General features: G+C 48.5%; 1 protein-coding gene across 9 annotated transcripts in view; it reads left to right on the forward strand.

Moving 5' to 3' along the window:
- The window catches only part of LOC309332193 (tetratricopeptide repeat protein 39A-like), a 29356-nt gene extending 20850 nt beyond the window's left edge, over positions 1–8506 (forward strand). For 7 of the 9 annotated variants that reach the window (XM_081845162.1, XM_081845163.1, XM_081845157.1 and 4 more), the window contains exons 11-18: positions 783–842; positions 1034–1195; positions 2175–2266; positions 2659–2779; positions 3562–3673; positions 4450–4564; positions 6013–6129; positions 7034–8506. In XM_081845162.1, the coding sequence (XP_081701288.1) occupies positions 783–842; positions 1034–1195; positions 2175–2266; positions 2659–2779; positions 3562–3673; positions 4450–4564; positions 6013–6129; positions 7034–7151 (897 nt within the window). In that variant the 3' untranslated portion in view covers positions 7152–8506. Of the gene's footprint in view, positions 1–782; positions 843–1033; positions 1196–2174; positions 2267–2658; positions 2780–3561; positions 3674–4449; positions 4899–6012; positions 6130–7033 lie in introns of those variants that run through there. The other 2 variants (XR_014152062.1, XM_081845164.1) reach the window with 2 other exon arrangements.
- The last annotated feature ends 4945 nt before the right edge of the window (positions 8507–13451 follow it).

Consider the following 13451-nt stretch of genomic DNA (forward strand, 5'->3'; position numbering starts at 1 on the left):
CATGCTTTTCATGCAACTTCAGATATTGTGTGCTGGTCCCGTGGGTTACCCGAGAAGCGAGGTCCAAGTCTGGTCCATGGTCAAAGGTGCAACATGGAGGCAGTCCGTAGTAGCTGAAGCTGGGTGCAGGGCAGGGAGTCGGGTGAAGTCAGGAAGAGACATGCAAGCAGGGAGCCAGGGCGGGTCAGGAGCTCAGGCAGGAAAGCAGGACAGGGTTCAGGCAGGAACTAGCATCCAACAATGTTGCTCCCGCAACTTGGGACTGGGGCTGGCCAGCTTTTATTTGTCCTGAGGCATAGGGCGGCCCCGATCCTCTGGTGACTCACCTCTCCTGGCCTGGAGGTGAGCACTCCTCCTGTGGGAACTTAGTTCCCTCCGCCTCTCTGCCCTGAGCCTCTGCAGCTCAGGAGAGGCTGGAGGGTTACCGGACCCAGAGGCAACCTCAGCTTCCTCTGACAAGGCTGAGAGTGGAGCACCTGCAGGCAATGGGTCCTCCATCACCTCAGGAACCAGAGCTGGTGCCTGCACCTGAGGATCCAGCACAGGTGAGGACCCTTCAGGCTCATGGCCCAGCCCCAGCTCAGCTGGTTCTGGAGGCGGGGAATCCTGTGCAGGCTGGGATCCCTCAGGTTCAGCATCTGAGTCCGAATCCCAGGCCATCACATATTGTGTGTGTGTGTGTGTGTGTGTGTGAATGAATGAATGAATGGAGGAGCCTGAGCTTCACATGCCTTGTGGCTCCCTGTCTTTCATGTCTGAGTCCTCTTTCTCTCGCCTTGCAGAGTGCCATTTTCTTATTCTTTGCGGGGAGGATAGAGGAGATCAAAGGGAACATCAATGAGGTGAGAAGCGGCCGCACACATTCTTATACCACCCCATCACAGCTCCCCCATGGTGAAAGGCTGGGAGTTTTGCTTCCAGTATAAAACCCTTCCCACTGTGCTTGCTAGTGAAAAGTACTGAGCTGCTGCTGCTGCTACCTTTCATCTCCTTTCTGGACTAACCTGGGCTTGGCCTCTCCATCTCTGCCCAGGCCATCAAGAAGTTTGAAGAAGGCTGCTCAGCCCAGCAGGCCTGGAAGCAGTTTCACCATATGTGCTACTGGGAGCTGATGTGGTGCTTTGCCTACAAAGGAATGTGGAAGATGGCCTACTTCTATGCGGACCTGCTGAGCAAGGAGAATCGATGGTCCAAGGTGCGAAATGCGAACAGGAGGTTAATGAGCAGCAGGACGGAGGAGTTATTGTTCCCTGCAGGGTTTCCTTTGAGACAGACCTCAGTTCTGGAAAGTGGGAGACTTTTCCTTGCTTCAAATAAGAAGAGAGCACTGAGGCTAGATGCCTTCTTTTGATACTAGCTGATCCACAGGGCTCTGGGCACCTTTACAGCCAAAATAGCAGAACCTCCAGTAACTTCAGCAGGCAGACTCTGGAACTGCAATGCCTGTGTGAAGCGTTGCCTGGGAATACTTCTTCTTACCCTTTACAATTAGCCCAGCTAAGAATATTTTGCAGCTGTGCTATGGGACTGGAGTTGCACCCTGTTCAATGCGGCAAGGGACCCTGTAGGCCTCACTTTGTTAAAACTATCACCAGCATAAGTGGCTGCTAGGAGACCTTATGTCGCCAGGCTGGCTTTGCCTTTTATATCAAGCTCTCTCTGTGTGTTCGGCTTCACAGTTTTTCTCCCTCTCTTCCCTCATGGCTTGCATTGCAAGGCCCACTCAGATTCAGCCTCTGATGACTAAAGCCGATATTCTGCCTGCCAGGTTCTCAATCCTACCCCTTACTTTCTGAATGAGGTCAGAATCCATCATCATTAGTCACTACGGCCAGATGACATGTATCTGGGTTAGGTGTTTTCCAGGCACTCTTCAACAATGGAATCTATTTTGTGTTGCTCTTGCTACATGCCCCTCCAAGCTCTTGAAACTTCCCAAATGCCTAGTTTGTGAGTGGCCAATGCAGGGTTATGTCTGCAGCTGAAGGGACTTCCCTTTTGTGCTTTCCTTTCCCTTTTCCAGCTCACTCAGAAGAGTCTTGCTCACTATGATTCCCAGGCTGTTAAACTCCCCAAAGCAAACCTGCTGCTGCTCTCCTCCCTCCCTCTCACCACCTTGCTCTGTCCCTGGTTGGACTTATTCCCTTCTTTATACCCTCCTTGTCTCCCTACAGGCAATGTATGTGTACATGAAAGCTGCCTTCCTTAGCATGCTGCCTCCAGAGGAACCGCGGCCTTTTGGTGAGGATGAGGTTGAGCTCTTCAGGTAAAAGCCCCCCTTTGTGTCACACACTAGCACTTGTTGAGGGAGGGACAATGCGGGCTGAGTTCTGTTCTCTTGTTGCAACTGTAAGGTGTTAGCAACTAGAGTACCCCTGGTCTAGGAGCCCCAGTTCTGCAAGTGTTTTGCCAGAATATTTGCTGTGCAGAAATAACAGCAGTGTTACTGGAGGACTGATGTGTGATTGGCACCTATCTGAATGGCTGCAAGCTGTGGATGAGGTTTGCTGCTTGCCAGCAGGCAGGCTCCTTGAGCGAGCGTAGCCAGAGTCCCTGAAAGGTGGATGAAGTACTTCTTGGGAGCACAGTCTCTCTCTCTTTGGCTTCCCTGTTGGAACAAAGCTGCAGTGAGGCTCTCCACCTGTCTTTCCCTTGCAGGCAAGTTTCCTCCTTCAAGCAGAAGATCGCAGGGAAGTCTCCACCCACAGAGAAGTTCGCCATCCGCAAAGCGAGGCGCTACAAAGCGAGCGAACATGTTCCTCTGCCTGTGCCAGCCCTGGTAAGGGTGGAGATACATGACCTCTCTACGCTTGTGGGCATGGGTGCGAGAGATGTCATGGTTTCAAGTGAATGGAAAACCTTTTCATGACCATGCTCTCATTGCCAGTATTATTTTTTAATATATATTTTTTACTAAAATTTCTAAATTACATTTCAAAATATTCATTTAAACAACCTTAAATCAATGACTTCCTTTCTTCTCTTTCCGTGGTTCATTTTGCATACCCAACATCCCTGCATATTTTACATGAACTAAACCATTCAGTAACCCAATGTTACATCCATCAAATCTTATTTACACTGTTTAATTTATCTTAATGCTACCAGCATTTTAAATGAACACAGTTTTCACCCATATACTCAGTAAACATTTTTCAGTCTTCTTTAAATGTGCATTCTTCTTATTCTATATGTTAAATCTGCAAGCTGTGCATCTCATTGCTAGTTTTAAATTGGTCCAGGAGCCGCACGTAGAAATGAAAAGAAAGAGGTGTGCATTTTCCTCTCATAAATTCTGATGCAGAAAACATATTTGCTACGCTCTCACATCTGAGGAACATTGTGTCCTCCCACACCCGTCCATTTGTGTGCATCTAGTTGCACACAAGAGATGCATGTACGAGTCTCAAGAGGCAAGAAGCTTCTGTCTGCTTCCCCTGGGCTGGCAAAAATAGTTTGATGAGAAAGGAGGTGCTGCGGCCTCTGTCTCTCCCCTCTTCCTACCTCCGTCCCAAATTCCTGCTATCATAACCATGCCCTCCCTGTGCTTTTCCCTCCCAGGAGATGATGTATATGTGGAATGGATTCACCGTCCTGGGCAAGCGCCAGGAACTGCTCAAGGGGACTCTAGAGACTCTGACACAGGCTGAGAAGATGCTAGAGAAAGCACCAGGTAACACACTGGTTTCACGAAAGTGGCAAAGGGTGGGTGGGCATGCAGAGCTGCTAGAATAGCAAATTATGTTCTGGAATGCATGCAAAAAATAGAAGTTGCATATCCTAATATCTCGGCACAATATTTAGAGGAGTAAATAATGGGGCAAGGTAGACAGGGACTGGATCTAGACACATCAAAGAAGCGTTTCAGTTTAAAGCATTGTAAATTTAAAACAGGGAAAACAGGCAGAGAAAAACAGGACTCCACATTGCCATCCGGTGGCACGATGTTATATATCGCACAACATATATAAATCGCTTTTTCTTTACTGTACCAGTCTAGCTGATTCCAGGGACGAAATGACATGCTAAAAGTTTGGGAAATATTGATAACCTCTGTTAGTTTTCAAATCCTTGTCAGAAACTTGGCAGAATTTCTTTGAAACCATGAGAAGGCAAGGTTTTTGTACTGGACTTCAAAGTTACAATTCCTTGATCCCAGGAAATAATATGTGGAGCTTAGATGCCTTCCTTTTTTGGCCTGTTTTTTACAAAGTGTCTGTTCCGGCTTACAAGTAAACTGGGCAGGGAAATTCATGTAAGCGGGGAAACACTGAGTTTTCCTTCCTAGTTGTAGTGTTGAGAACAAAGGAAGTGTTTGCTGACCAATAATCTGAATGCATATGAACTGCCAACTGCTCCTCAAGTGTGGAGTTGGGGGGCAGCAACTGCTTAGCTTGGTTCACCTCTCTTTTTGCCGTTTTCCTTCCTATTCTTCCCCATTACCTTCAGCCAGTGAGTACCAGGTGGATGACCGGTGTCTGGTACTACTTCTCAAAGGCCTGGTTCTGAAGCACTTGCACAGTTCGGCTGAAGCAGAGGCTTGCTTCAGTGCTGTCCATGGCAGGTGAGATTCCCAAGAGTTTCCAGTCTATTTGGAGGAGAATATGGGTTTTTCTTTAATGAGCTGGGCTTCTCCCAAGGTAAGGATCATTCTGCCTGGCACAGAAAGAGGGCTTCATGCTTCCTCTCCTCAGGCCTCACCACCCTTTAGATGGCTGAAAGTAATTTGATGCTTCTCAAGGAGTAGGTTGCTTCCCATTCTACCTACAATCCTCTGCAAACACAACCATCTGGTTCCCATTTGTGTTCCACCTCTTATTAATTCATATATGTTCATTCCATTCCAGTACCTCTTTCCATATCCTACCCAGACCCTGAGATCATCTTATGAGGCCTTCCTTTGTGCAGTGGCGTAGCGTGGGGGGTGCCAGGGGTGCCGGCCGCACCGGGCGCAACTTGGGCAGGGGCGCACTCGCACTAGCAGCTCTCTGCCCCTACTAAAATCCACTGGTTAGGGAGCCCGCGCTCGCTCGGCTTGGCGAGGAGGTCGCAGAAGGGGGAGAGCAAAGCCTTCTGCCGCTGGCAAAAAAAGGAGAGGAAGCCGGGCGGGCGGGCGGGCTGGCTGGCTCGCGGGGGTCTGGCTGCGCCTGCTGCTGCCGTTGCCGCTGCTGCCGGGCTTTGACAGCTTGGCGAAGCGGAGGGAGAGGTAATTGCGTCTCTCTTTCCACTGGCCGCCTGGGTAGTGAGCCGAGCGGAGCAGGGAGTCTGGCGAGGGGGCGGGAAGAGACTTTCCCCCCTTTTTCCCACCTCGCCTGGTCAAAAAGGAGAGCGGAGTCTCCTCAGGGTGCCCTCAGGCAGGGCAGGGCAAGGCAAGCAGAGCGAGGAGGAGAGAGAGGGGAAGGGGGGGGGAGCAGCCAGGAAACGACGCGGTGTGGAGGGGGAATCAATTAAGGAGAGAAGCCTCACTGCTGCTGCTGCTTGGGAGAGTAAATTACTGTACTTGCCTTGCCCCGGGTTAGGGGGCGCAAATTATTTGCCTTGCCCCGGGTTGGGGGGCGCAAATTACTTGCCTTGCCCCGGGTGCTGATAACCCACGCTACGCCGCTGCCTTTGTGTACCTCCTCCTCAAGAGGTCCAGAGGTGGCAACACGAGAACGGGGCCTTCTCTGCAGTGGCTCCCCATCTGTGGAATACTCTCCCCAGGAATTTCGCCTGGCACCTTCATTATACACCTTTAGGCGCCAGGCAAAAATGTTCCTTTTTAACCAGGCCTTTGGTTGGACTGATTTACATCCCATGCCCTTTAAAAAAAAATTGGGGGGGGGGGCTATTGTTTTTATTTTTATTATGTATTTTGTGGTTTTATATCTTGATTTTATTCTGTGAACCGCCCTGAGACCTCTGGGTATAGGGCAGTATATAAATTCAATAAATCAAATAAATCAAGACCTAGTAGACCTTGACCCTAAACCCAGCCGCTTTTCATGCACATGTTTGCCTCCCTGTCTGCAGTGAGAAGAGGATCCGGTACGATCACTACTTGGTACCCAATGCACTGCTGGAGTTGAGTCTCCTCTATGTGGCACAAGGCCGTAATGAAGAGGCTGTGCAGCTGCTTCGTCGGGCGAAGTAAGTGAGCCCCCCGGTTTATTCCACAATGCTTGGCTTTAAGGAAGAGAGCAAAAGCTTCCTCGGAAGCTCTTGCTACCTTGTAATGTACAGGTGAAACTCGAAAAATTAGAATATTGTGGATTGAATAGCTACTGCACCTTTTCCCAATATTCTAATTTTCTGAGATTGTTAATTTGGGGTTTTCATCAGCTGTATGCCATAATCATCACAATTACAGTGGTACCTCGGGTTACAGATGCTTCAGGTTACAGATGCTTCAGGTTACAGACTCCGCTAACCCAGAAATAGTGCTTCAGGTTAAGAACTTTGCTTCAGGATGAGAACAGAAATCTGGCGGCGTGGCAGCAGCGGGAGACCCCATTATCTAAAGTGGTGCTTCAGGTTAAGAGCCAGTTTCAGGTTAAGAACGGACCTCCAGAACGAATTAAGTTCTTAACCCGAGGTACCACTGTATAACAAATAAAGGCTTGACATATCTCACTTTGCATGTCATGAGTCTATCTCATATATTAGTTTCACCTTTTAACTTGAATTGCTGAAATAAATGAACTTTTCCACGATATTCTAATTTTTTGAGTTTCACCTGTATATGGAATCCTGTAAGATTTATTAACCCCATGGAGGTTAAGGAATAAAGGTTGCCAGTTCAGCCACTCATCCTTTCCCCTAACCCAACCATTGAAACTGCATTCTGGGCAATAAGATCTTAGAACCAGTAAGGCAAAACATGAAGCTGCTTTGTACTGAGCCAGATCTTTGATCCCATATGATCCCGAAACCAAATTACCATCGTTTCATTGGTTGGCTACTGAGATGCACATACCTTGGGATGCTGTTAAATACAATGAGTAGAACAGACACATTCCAGGATATAACACCTGCTGATTGCCTCTCCCTACAGAAACAACTACAAGAATTATTCAATGGAGTCGCGCACTCTCTTCCGGATACATGCTGTATTGTCCAAACTCAAGGCCTGCCAGGAAGAAAATGGTGCAGTTGGAGACAGCCCTTCCTAGGGAATGGTGTGTTTCCTGCCTTCTTTCTCGAAAGAGGAGGTGAACTGTTGCTCTCAGGAGCACCTAGACCAAAGAGGGAACCTGCCAAAGTACAAGGTCTTGGGATGATCTCTCCTTCCTCGGGTGGGTGTGTTTGGAAGGAATGTGTTGTCGTCACCTGTTGTGCTGCTTGGCTACCAATCTTGTGCTTGATACTTGGTGTGTGGGAATGGACAAAGCTTTACCCGTCAGAATTTTGACTTCCAAGACCAGGAAGTAGCTGGGGAAATAATTGCTTGCTAATCAATGAAGCTGAAAGGAGGACCTCATCTTCGTTAATCAGCCTCCTCTCTCAAGGTCCTACAAATGAAGGTTAATATCTCCCCCCTCCTCCAACAATCAAATCAAGACTTGGAAATAACCTGAAGGTGTAGTACTCTCCACCTTCCTTTTTTTGGTTTACTATCTCCTGTTTTGTTGGCAAATCCTAATCCCCTTTCCTTCTTGGTCCCTGATCTTTAACTCAGCAAGCCACAGCACCCTGGAGCCTGCATCTGGTGGCCTTTCATTTCACATTGGTGTTGAACCTGAAAGTTTCAGTCGCCTACCAAGACTTCCAACTTTGGCTTAGAAACTGGGTTTATCTCAACATTCTGCTGTGGCCTTCTTGTTTTCAAAAGTGCAAACAACTTTTTGGTACTGATTTGATCGTTCTCCATTTAAGGACAAAGTTTTCAAATGTTGGAAAGGAATAAGGAGGTGATTTTTAGCAGTTTCTTGAAGCAGGGTAACAGCCAGTCATTCATGTCCCACACGAGGGTGGTTAAATATTTTAAGTGAAACCACCTCTAAGTAATAACTGGACTGTGATACTTTGGAAACGGCTGCGGGGCAATGCGATCTCTTCTATCATTTAAGTTTCACTGCTGCCCATGTTTATGTTCATTGCTGATCATCCTGGTTAAAAGCAGCTGATGGGCCTACCATCTGAAATTGTCTTCCTTTCAATGTGGTTATTGAATTGGCTTCTAGTAACTAGTTCTATGGATTCACTGAGTTGGGGAATAAGAACACAACCACTTTGCATTCTTATTTTTTCTATGGTAGGTAGCACTTATTTGTTCTGTAAGAGGGTGCAGATAACATCTGTATTGGTAACCCTGTCTACCCAGAACTCTTCTGCCACACTTTTGGCTCAGGGTTGCTTATTAGAGATGCGTGTTAAACCCATGTGAGAGGATCCACATGATTTAGTGTTGCTCATATCATGAGCACACGTGGTAAAATATTTGCTAAAAAATAAATTTGCATGCGTGGAGGCAGAGCATAAAAGCGGCAACAGATTCATGCACCCCTTTGCATGGTCACCATTCATCTACAGCAGTGTTTCCCAACCTTTTTTGGGCAAAGGCACACTTGTTTCATGAAAAAAATCTCGAGGCACACCACCATTAGAAAATGTTTAAAAAATTAACTCTGTGCCTATATTGACTATATATAAAGTAACTCTCTTTAATAGGCATCAAATAAACACAAAGAAAGTACCGGTATTTTATAATTACTTTATTATGAAATAGTAAGTACCGTATTTTTAGGACGCTCCGTCCCATAGGACGCACCTACGTTTTTTTTGGGGGGGGGAAATAAAGGAAAATTTTTTTTCCTTTATTTCCCCCCCAAAAACCAGGTCGGGGAACAGTGGGATGGCGGTGCTGCGCCTCCCCACTGTCCCCCGAGCTTGTGGGGCTGGCCCATGTCTGCCTGGCGCGAGGGGCGCTCTGCTTCAGGGCGCCCCGCGCATCGGGCGGCAGGCTACAGTCCGCAGCATGGGGAACCCTCTGTTTCAGGGCGCCCCACGCGCCCCCCGGGTGCGCAAGGCTTGCCAACACAGCGCGGAGCACGGGGCGTCCTCTGAAGGGCGCCCCGTGCTCTGCGCCGCCTGCAAGCCTTGCGCTCCTGGGGGGAGATCCCCCGGGTGCGCAAGGCTGGCCAACACCAGCGCGGAGCACGGGCGTCCTCCGAAGGAACGCCGCCATCCCGCTGTCCCCCGACTTGGTTAGAAGGCTGGCGGGGGGGGGGAGAAGCCTGCTTTTCCCCGTCGCCAGCCCCGCAAAATCGGGCGACAGCGGGAGAGGCGTAGCGCGCCCTTCCCGCTGTCCCCCGACTTGGCTAGAAGGCTGGCGGGGGGAGAAGCCTGCTCCTCCCCGTCGCCAGCCCCGCAAACGCGGGAGACAGCGGGAGAGGCGTAGCGCGCCCACCCGCTGACTCCCAACATGGTTTGGAGGCTGGCGGAGGGCTTCCTCCTCCCCCAGCCCCGCAAGCTCCCAGAGCTCTGGGTCCCGTTCTGGGGGAGGGGGAAGCTCGGGCTTCCCCCGCCCCAGCCCCGCGTCTCCAGCCGGGAGACGGTTGCGTTTTAGCCCCGTGCGTGCTCTCCCAGCTGGAGAGGTGACGCGCGCCTATGGAGGCTCCTGCCATAGGCGCACGTCACCTCTCCAGCGGGGAGAGGGTCGCGGGGGGCTGCTTTAGCCCCGTGCGTGCTCTCCCGGCTGGAGAGGTGACGCGCGCCTATGGAGGCTCCTGCCATAGGCGCGCGTCACCTCTCCAGCCGGGAGAGGGTCGCGGGGGGCCCCGCGCGCACTCTCCCGGCTGGAGAGGTGACGCGCGCCTATGGCAGGAGCCTCCATAGGCGCGCGTCACCTCTCCAGCCGGGAGAGCACGCACGGGGCTAAAGCAGCCCCCCGCGACCCTCTCCCGGCTGGAGAGATGACGCGCGCCTATGGCAGGAGCCTCCATAGGCGTGCGTCACCTCTCCAGCTGGGAGAGCACGCACGGGGCTAAAGCAGCCCGACTCGCCCGCCTCCCACCCACGGCACACCCGGCAACGTCTCGCGGCACACTAGTGTGCCGCGGAACACCGGTTGGGAAACACTGATCTACAGACTGATCTTGTGGATAATTATTTGCTGTGGAGGGAAGCAGTGGCATGCTAACATACTCTCTTGCTACTCTCCTTGGCACTCTTCTCCACTCCTACTTTCATGGAGAGAATGCATTAAATCAAACATAGCAATTCTGCTTGCGGGTTTCCTACCAGCATCTTATTGGCCACTGTGGGAACAGGATCCTGGACTAGATGGGTCATTGGCCTGATCCTGCAGGTTGCTTTTATGTACTTATAAAAGATTGGGCACCTGCACACCCCAATTCATGAGCCCGGTTAAGGAAGATTGAGACTCAATACAGCAAGCTCCTTTTCTCCTGCTCTGGAGGGGTGGGACTCGAACCAATGGATTCAAGCTACAAAAAGGAGATTCTGATTAAATATCAGGAAGAACTTTCTGACAGTAAGAGCTGTTTGACAGTGGAACAGACACCCACAAGAGGTGGTGGACTCACCTTCCTTGAGGGCTTTTAAGCAGAGGTTGGGTGGCCATCTGTCATGGATGCTTTAGCTGAGATTCCTGCATTGCAGGGGGTTGGATGAGATGTGCTTTGGCGGTCCCTTTCAACTCTACGATTAAATGGTTCTAAAATGCTACTAACTGGATAAAGAACAGTCCTGTGCTGTGTGGTAGGGAGCCTTGTCCTAACTTGGAACAGCACAGGCCCACCCCTGAGATAGAATGTGAATGTATTGAAGCTTATGGTATAGCAGCAGCTAAACTATTTCACCATACCCTAATTGCATGGAAAATGCAGGGGTGCTGCTAAGAACAAAAGGAGGGTCGCAAACAGTGTCATCCTTGTGAGACTTTTGGAACAGATGTTAAGAGGACTGGCATGAAATTACGGTAACTCTACCTCATCTGTGTTGCAGAGTAAACGTCTTGCCTTAGCTGTTCTCTGCCTTATGTGCTGTGCTCCATAGAAACAGGATATAGTGTTCCTTTTTTAAAAAAACATGCACACATACGTGTTTCTGTCCCTTCTCTTTGGGCAGGCTTGTGATCTGTACCTTAGTCCAGAACGTGGCACTTCCCGCAAATTCCCCATGTGATCCGTGACCAACTCTGTCCCATACTCACAGGAGCATAGGTCCGACATGTGCTTGAGAGAGCCTTGCAAGGTTTGCCACTGAACACGTAACTCAACTTTTAATCTGCAGGAGTGGGTCAAATGTTTTATCTCTTGCCATCCCTTTCCTTACGAGAATTTTTGCATTGCCTTCTTGCTTTTCATTAATTACATACACACTGCAGTTAAGATGCTTCCCACATCTTGCATGATCGTGTGTAGATAAGTTAACACTGGTGGGCCTATGACTTGGGCCTTTCACTATGGGCACTCAGTTGCGGGGGGGTGTAGGTTGTTTTGAGAGTTGACGTTAAAAAAATGAAAATATGCTAAATGTAGACGTCAACCGAAGCAAAATGCTAACCAAAAAAAGAACCACTAGCAAGAGAAGCTCGCCACTGCTTCTTAAGCTTGAGTGCACCTCAAGTAAGGAAAAAACAGACACATACAAAATCCTGTCGCTACTACTAACTGGATGGGGGAAGGGTGGGAGATTTTTTTGTTTTTTTAAAAAAGTTAATTATTAACATAGTTTGGTCTTTAAAACTTTATGTAGAAATTTTGGTGCCAGCACTGGGTGATTAATTAATTCTGACAAATGTATGTAAAATAAAAATAATTTATATAAGGTGTTTTGCTTTAATTTAACAAAAATCCAGGGTTAAAGGGTAAGGCATTTATCAGCCCCAAAAAGGAGGAGCAGCTTAACTGGTCGACGTAAAGAAGAAAAAGCTTAATTCGCAAGTGTATATGGGTGGCCACATGGTGATCACTGTGGAAGAGCAGCTCAAATTTGTCATGGGAAAAACTGAGACAGAGCTGAACATGTATGTGTCCCTCCATGTACTTTTAGAGGATCTTATGTGTACCTGTCCTCCCTTTAAATTCTAGCTGCCCAATAAAGTTCTGAAGGACTTTTAGGAAGGAAGGAAGGAACTTTTTAAAAATTAGAACCTCTTCTGAATTTCAGAATTTCCTCCAAGTTCTTTAAGACTTACTCTAGTTTTAAAAGGCCTGTATCACTTTCATTTCCCCTGCTTTCTGTTCATTCATTTGGGATCATCTCCCAATGAAGGCTGTTTCGAAAATGGAAGTCTGATAGATCTGAATCTACAATTGTTCCACTAGGGAAGCAATCACCATGCTACAAACGTCTCTTGGCCTTTCCATTGTGGAAAAGGGACCAACATATAGACCTTTCCAGCTAAACACTTTGGAGATGGCAGCCTACAGCCTCTTTTTACAGGATACCGTTGATGCTACTACTACAGTGGTACCTCGGGTTAAGTACTTAATTCGTTCCGGAGGTCCGTTCTTAACCTGAAACTGTTCTTAACCTGAAGCACCACTTTAGCTAATGGGGCCTCCAGCTGCCGCTGCACCGCTGGAGCCTGATTTCTGTTCTTATCCTGAAGCACTATTTCTGGGTTAGCGGAGTCTGTAACCTGAAGCGTATGTAACCCAAGGTACCACTGTATAGTTGTACATGACAATACACCCTCTGCTTCTCTTCAGACAGAGGTTTGCAGTCATATCAGTCCTTTCCCAGCTGTTCATGTAAATTGTCCCTGGTTTCAGCAGAGGTCTGACCGAAAAGTTCCGAGTGGGATTTGCTCCTTGCCTGTCAAAACATATCAAACTGAGTACAGTTGCGGACTCCGCAACAAGAGCTCGGGAGCTAAACAGATCCTATTTGAAACAAGACTTACCCGACACAAAATGAAGCCGAACGCATTAAGTTTGCACATTTGCTGATAGTTCATAGCACTGCAGGGCCCAGCAGATAATGTCAAATCCCACAAGCTGTTTATTGGGGTCTGGAGTGACTGGGTGTCAAAACATGCAAACAAAGCAATTAATAAATTATTAGTGCTCATTTGCAAGCTGGGGCTGTCAGAAATACATGATGTTTCACATCACCTATTCATATGTTCAAATAATGCTGCCTGCTTTATGATTTTAGACACTGAAGGAAGAAGAAAATCACTGTGACTTGTTGCTCATGAATACTCTGGTACTATAAATAAGCACACAAGTGCTATTTTAAGTAGCTGCTAAAATAAAATGGGGAGAAGCCCTACTAACTTCTCTTGCTCTAGTGACAACTGAGGCTTGTGTGTGCTTGTAGCAGGACACATTTGCCCCATAAGAAGTGCCAACTTTCTAGCCTCCCTTCAAAAGGTGGACACACAGCAACTAATCAAGACACAGAGTGGCACAGGAGCTGGAATTGGGTTTAAACAAAGACCCAGAGCTTCAAGTCCCTGCCTAGCCATGAAGGTCACTGAGTGGCCTTGGAAGAAACCA

Source organism: Podarcis erhardii, assembly GCF_964252035.2.
Source record: "Podarcis erhardii genome assembly, chromosome: 17".
NCBI classification, from domain to species: Eukaryota; Metazoa; Chordata; class Lepidosauria; order Squamata; family Lacertidae; genus Podarcis; species Podarcis erhardii.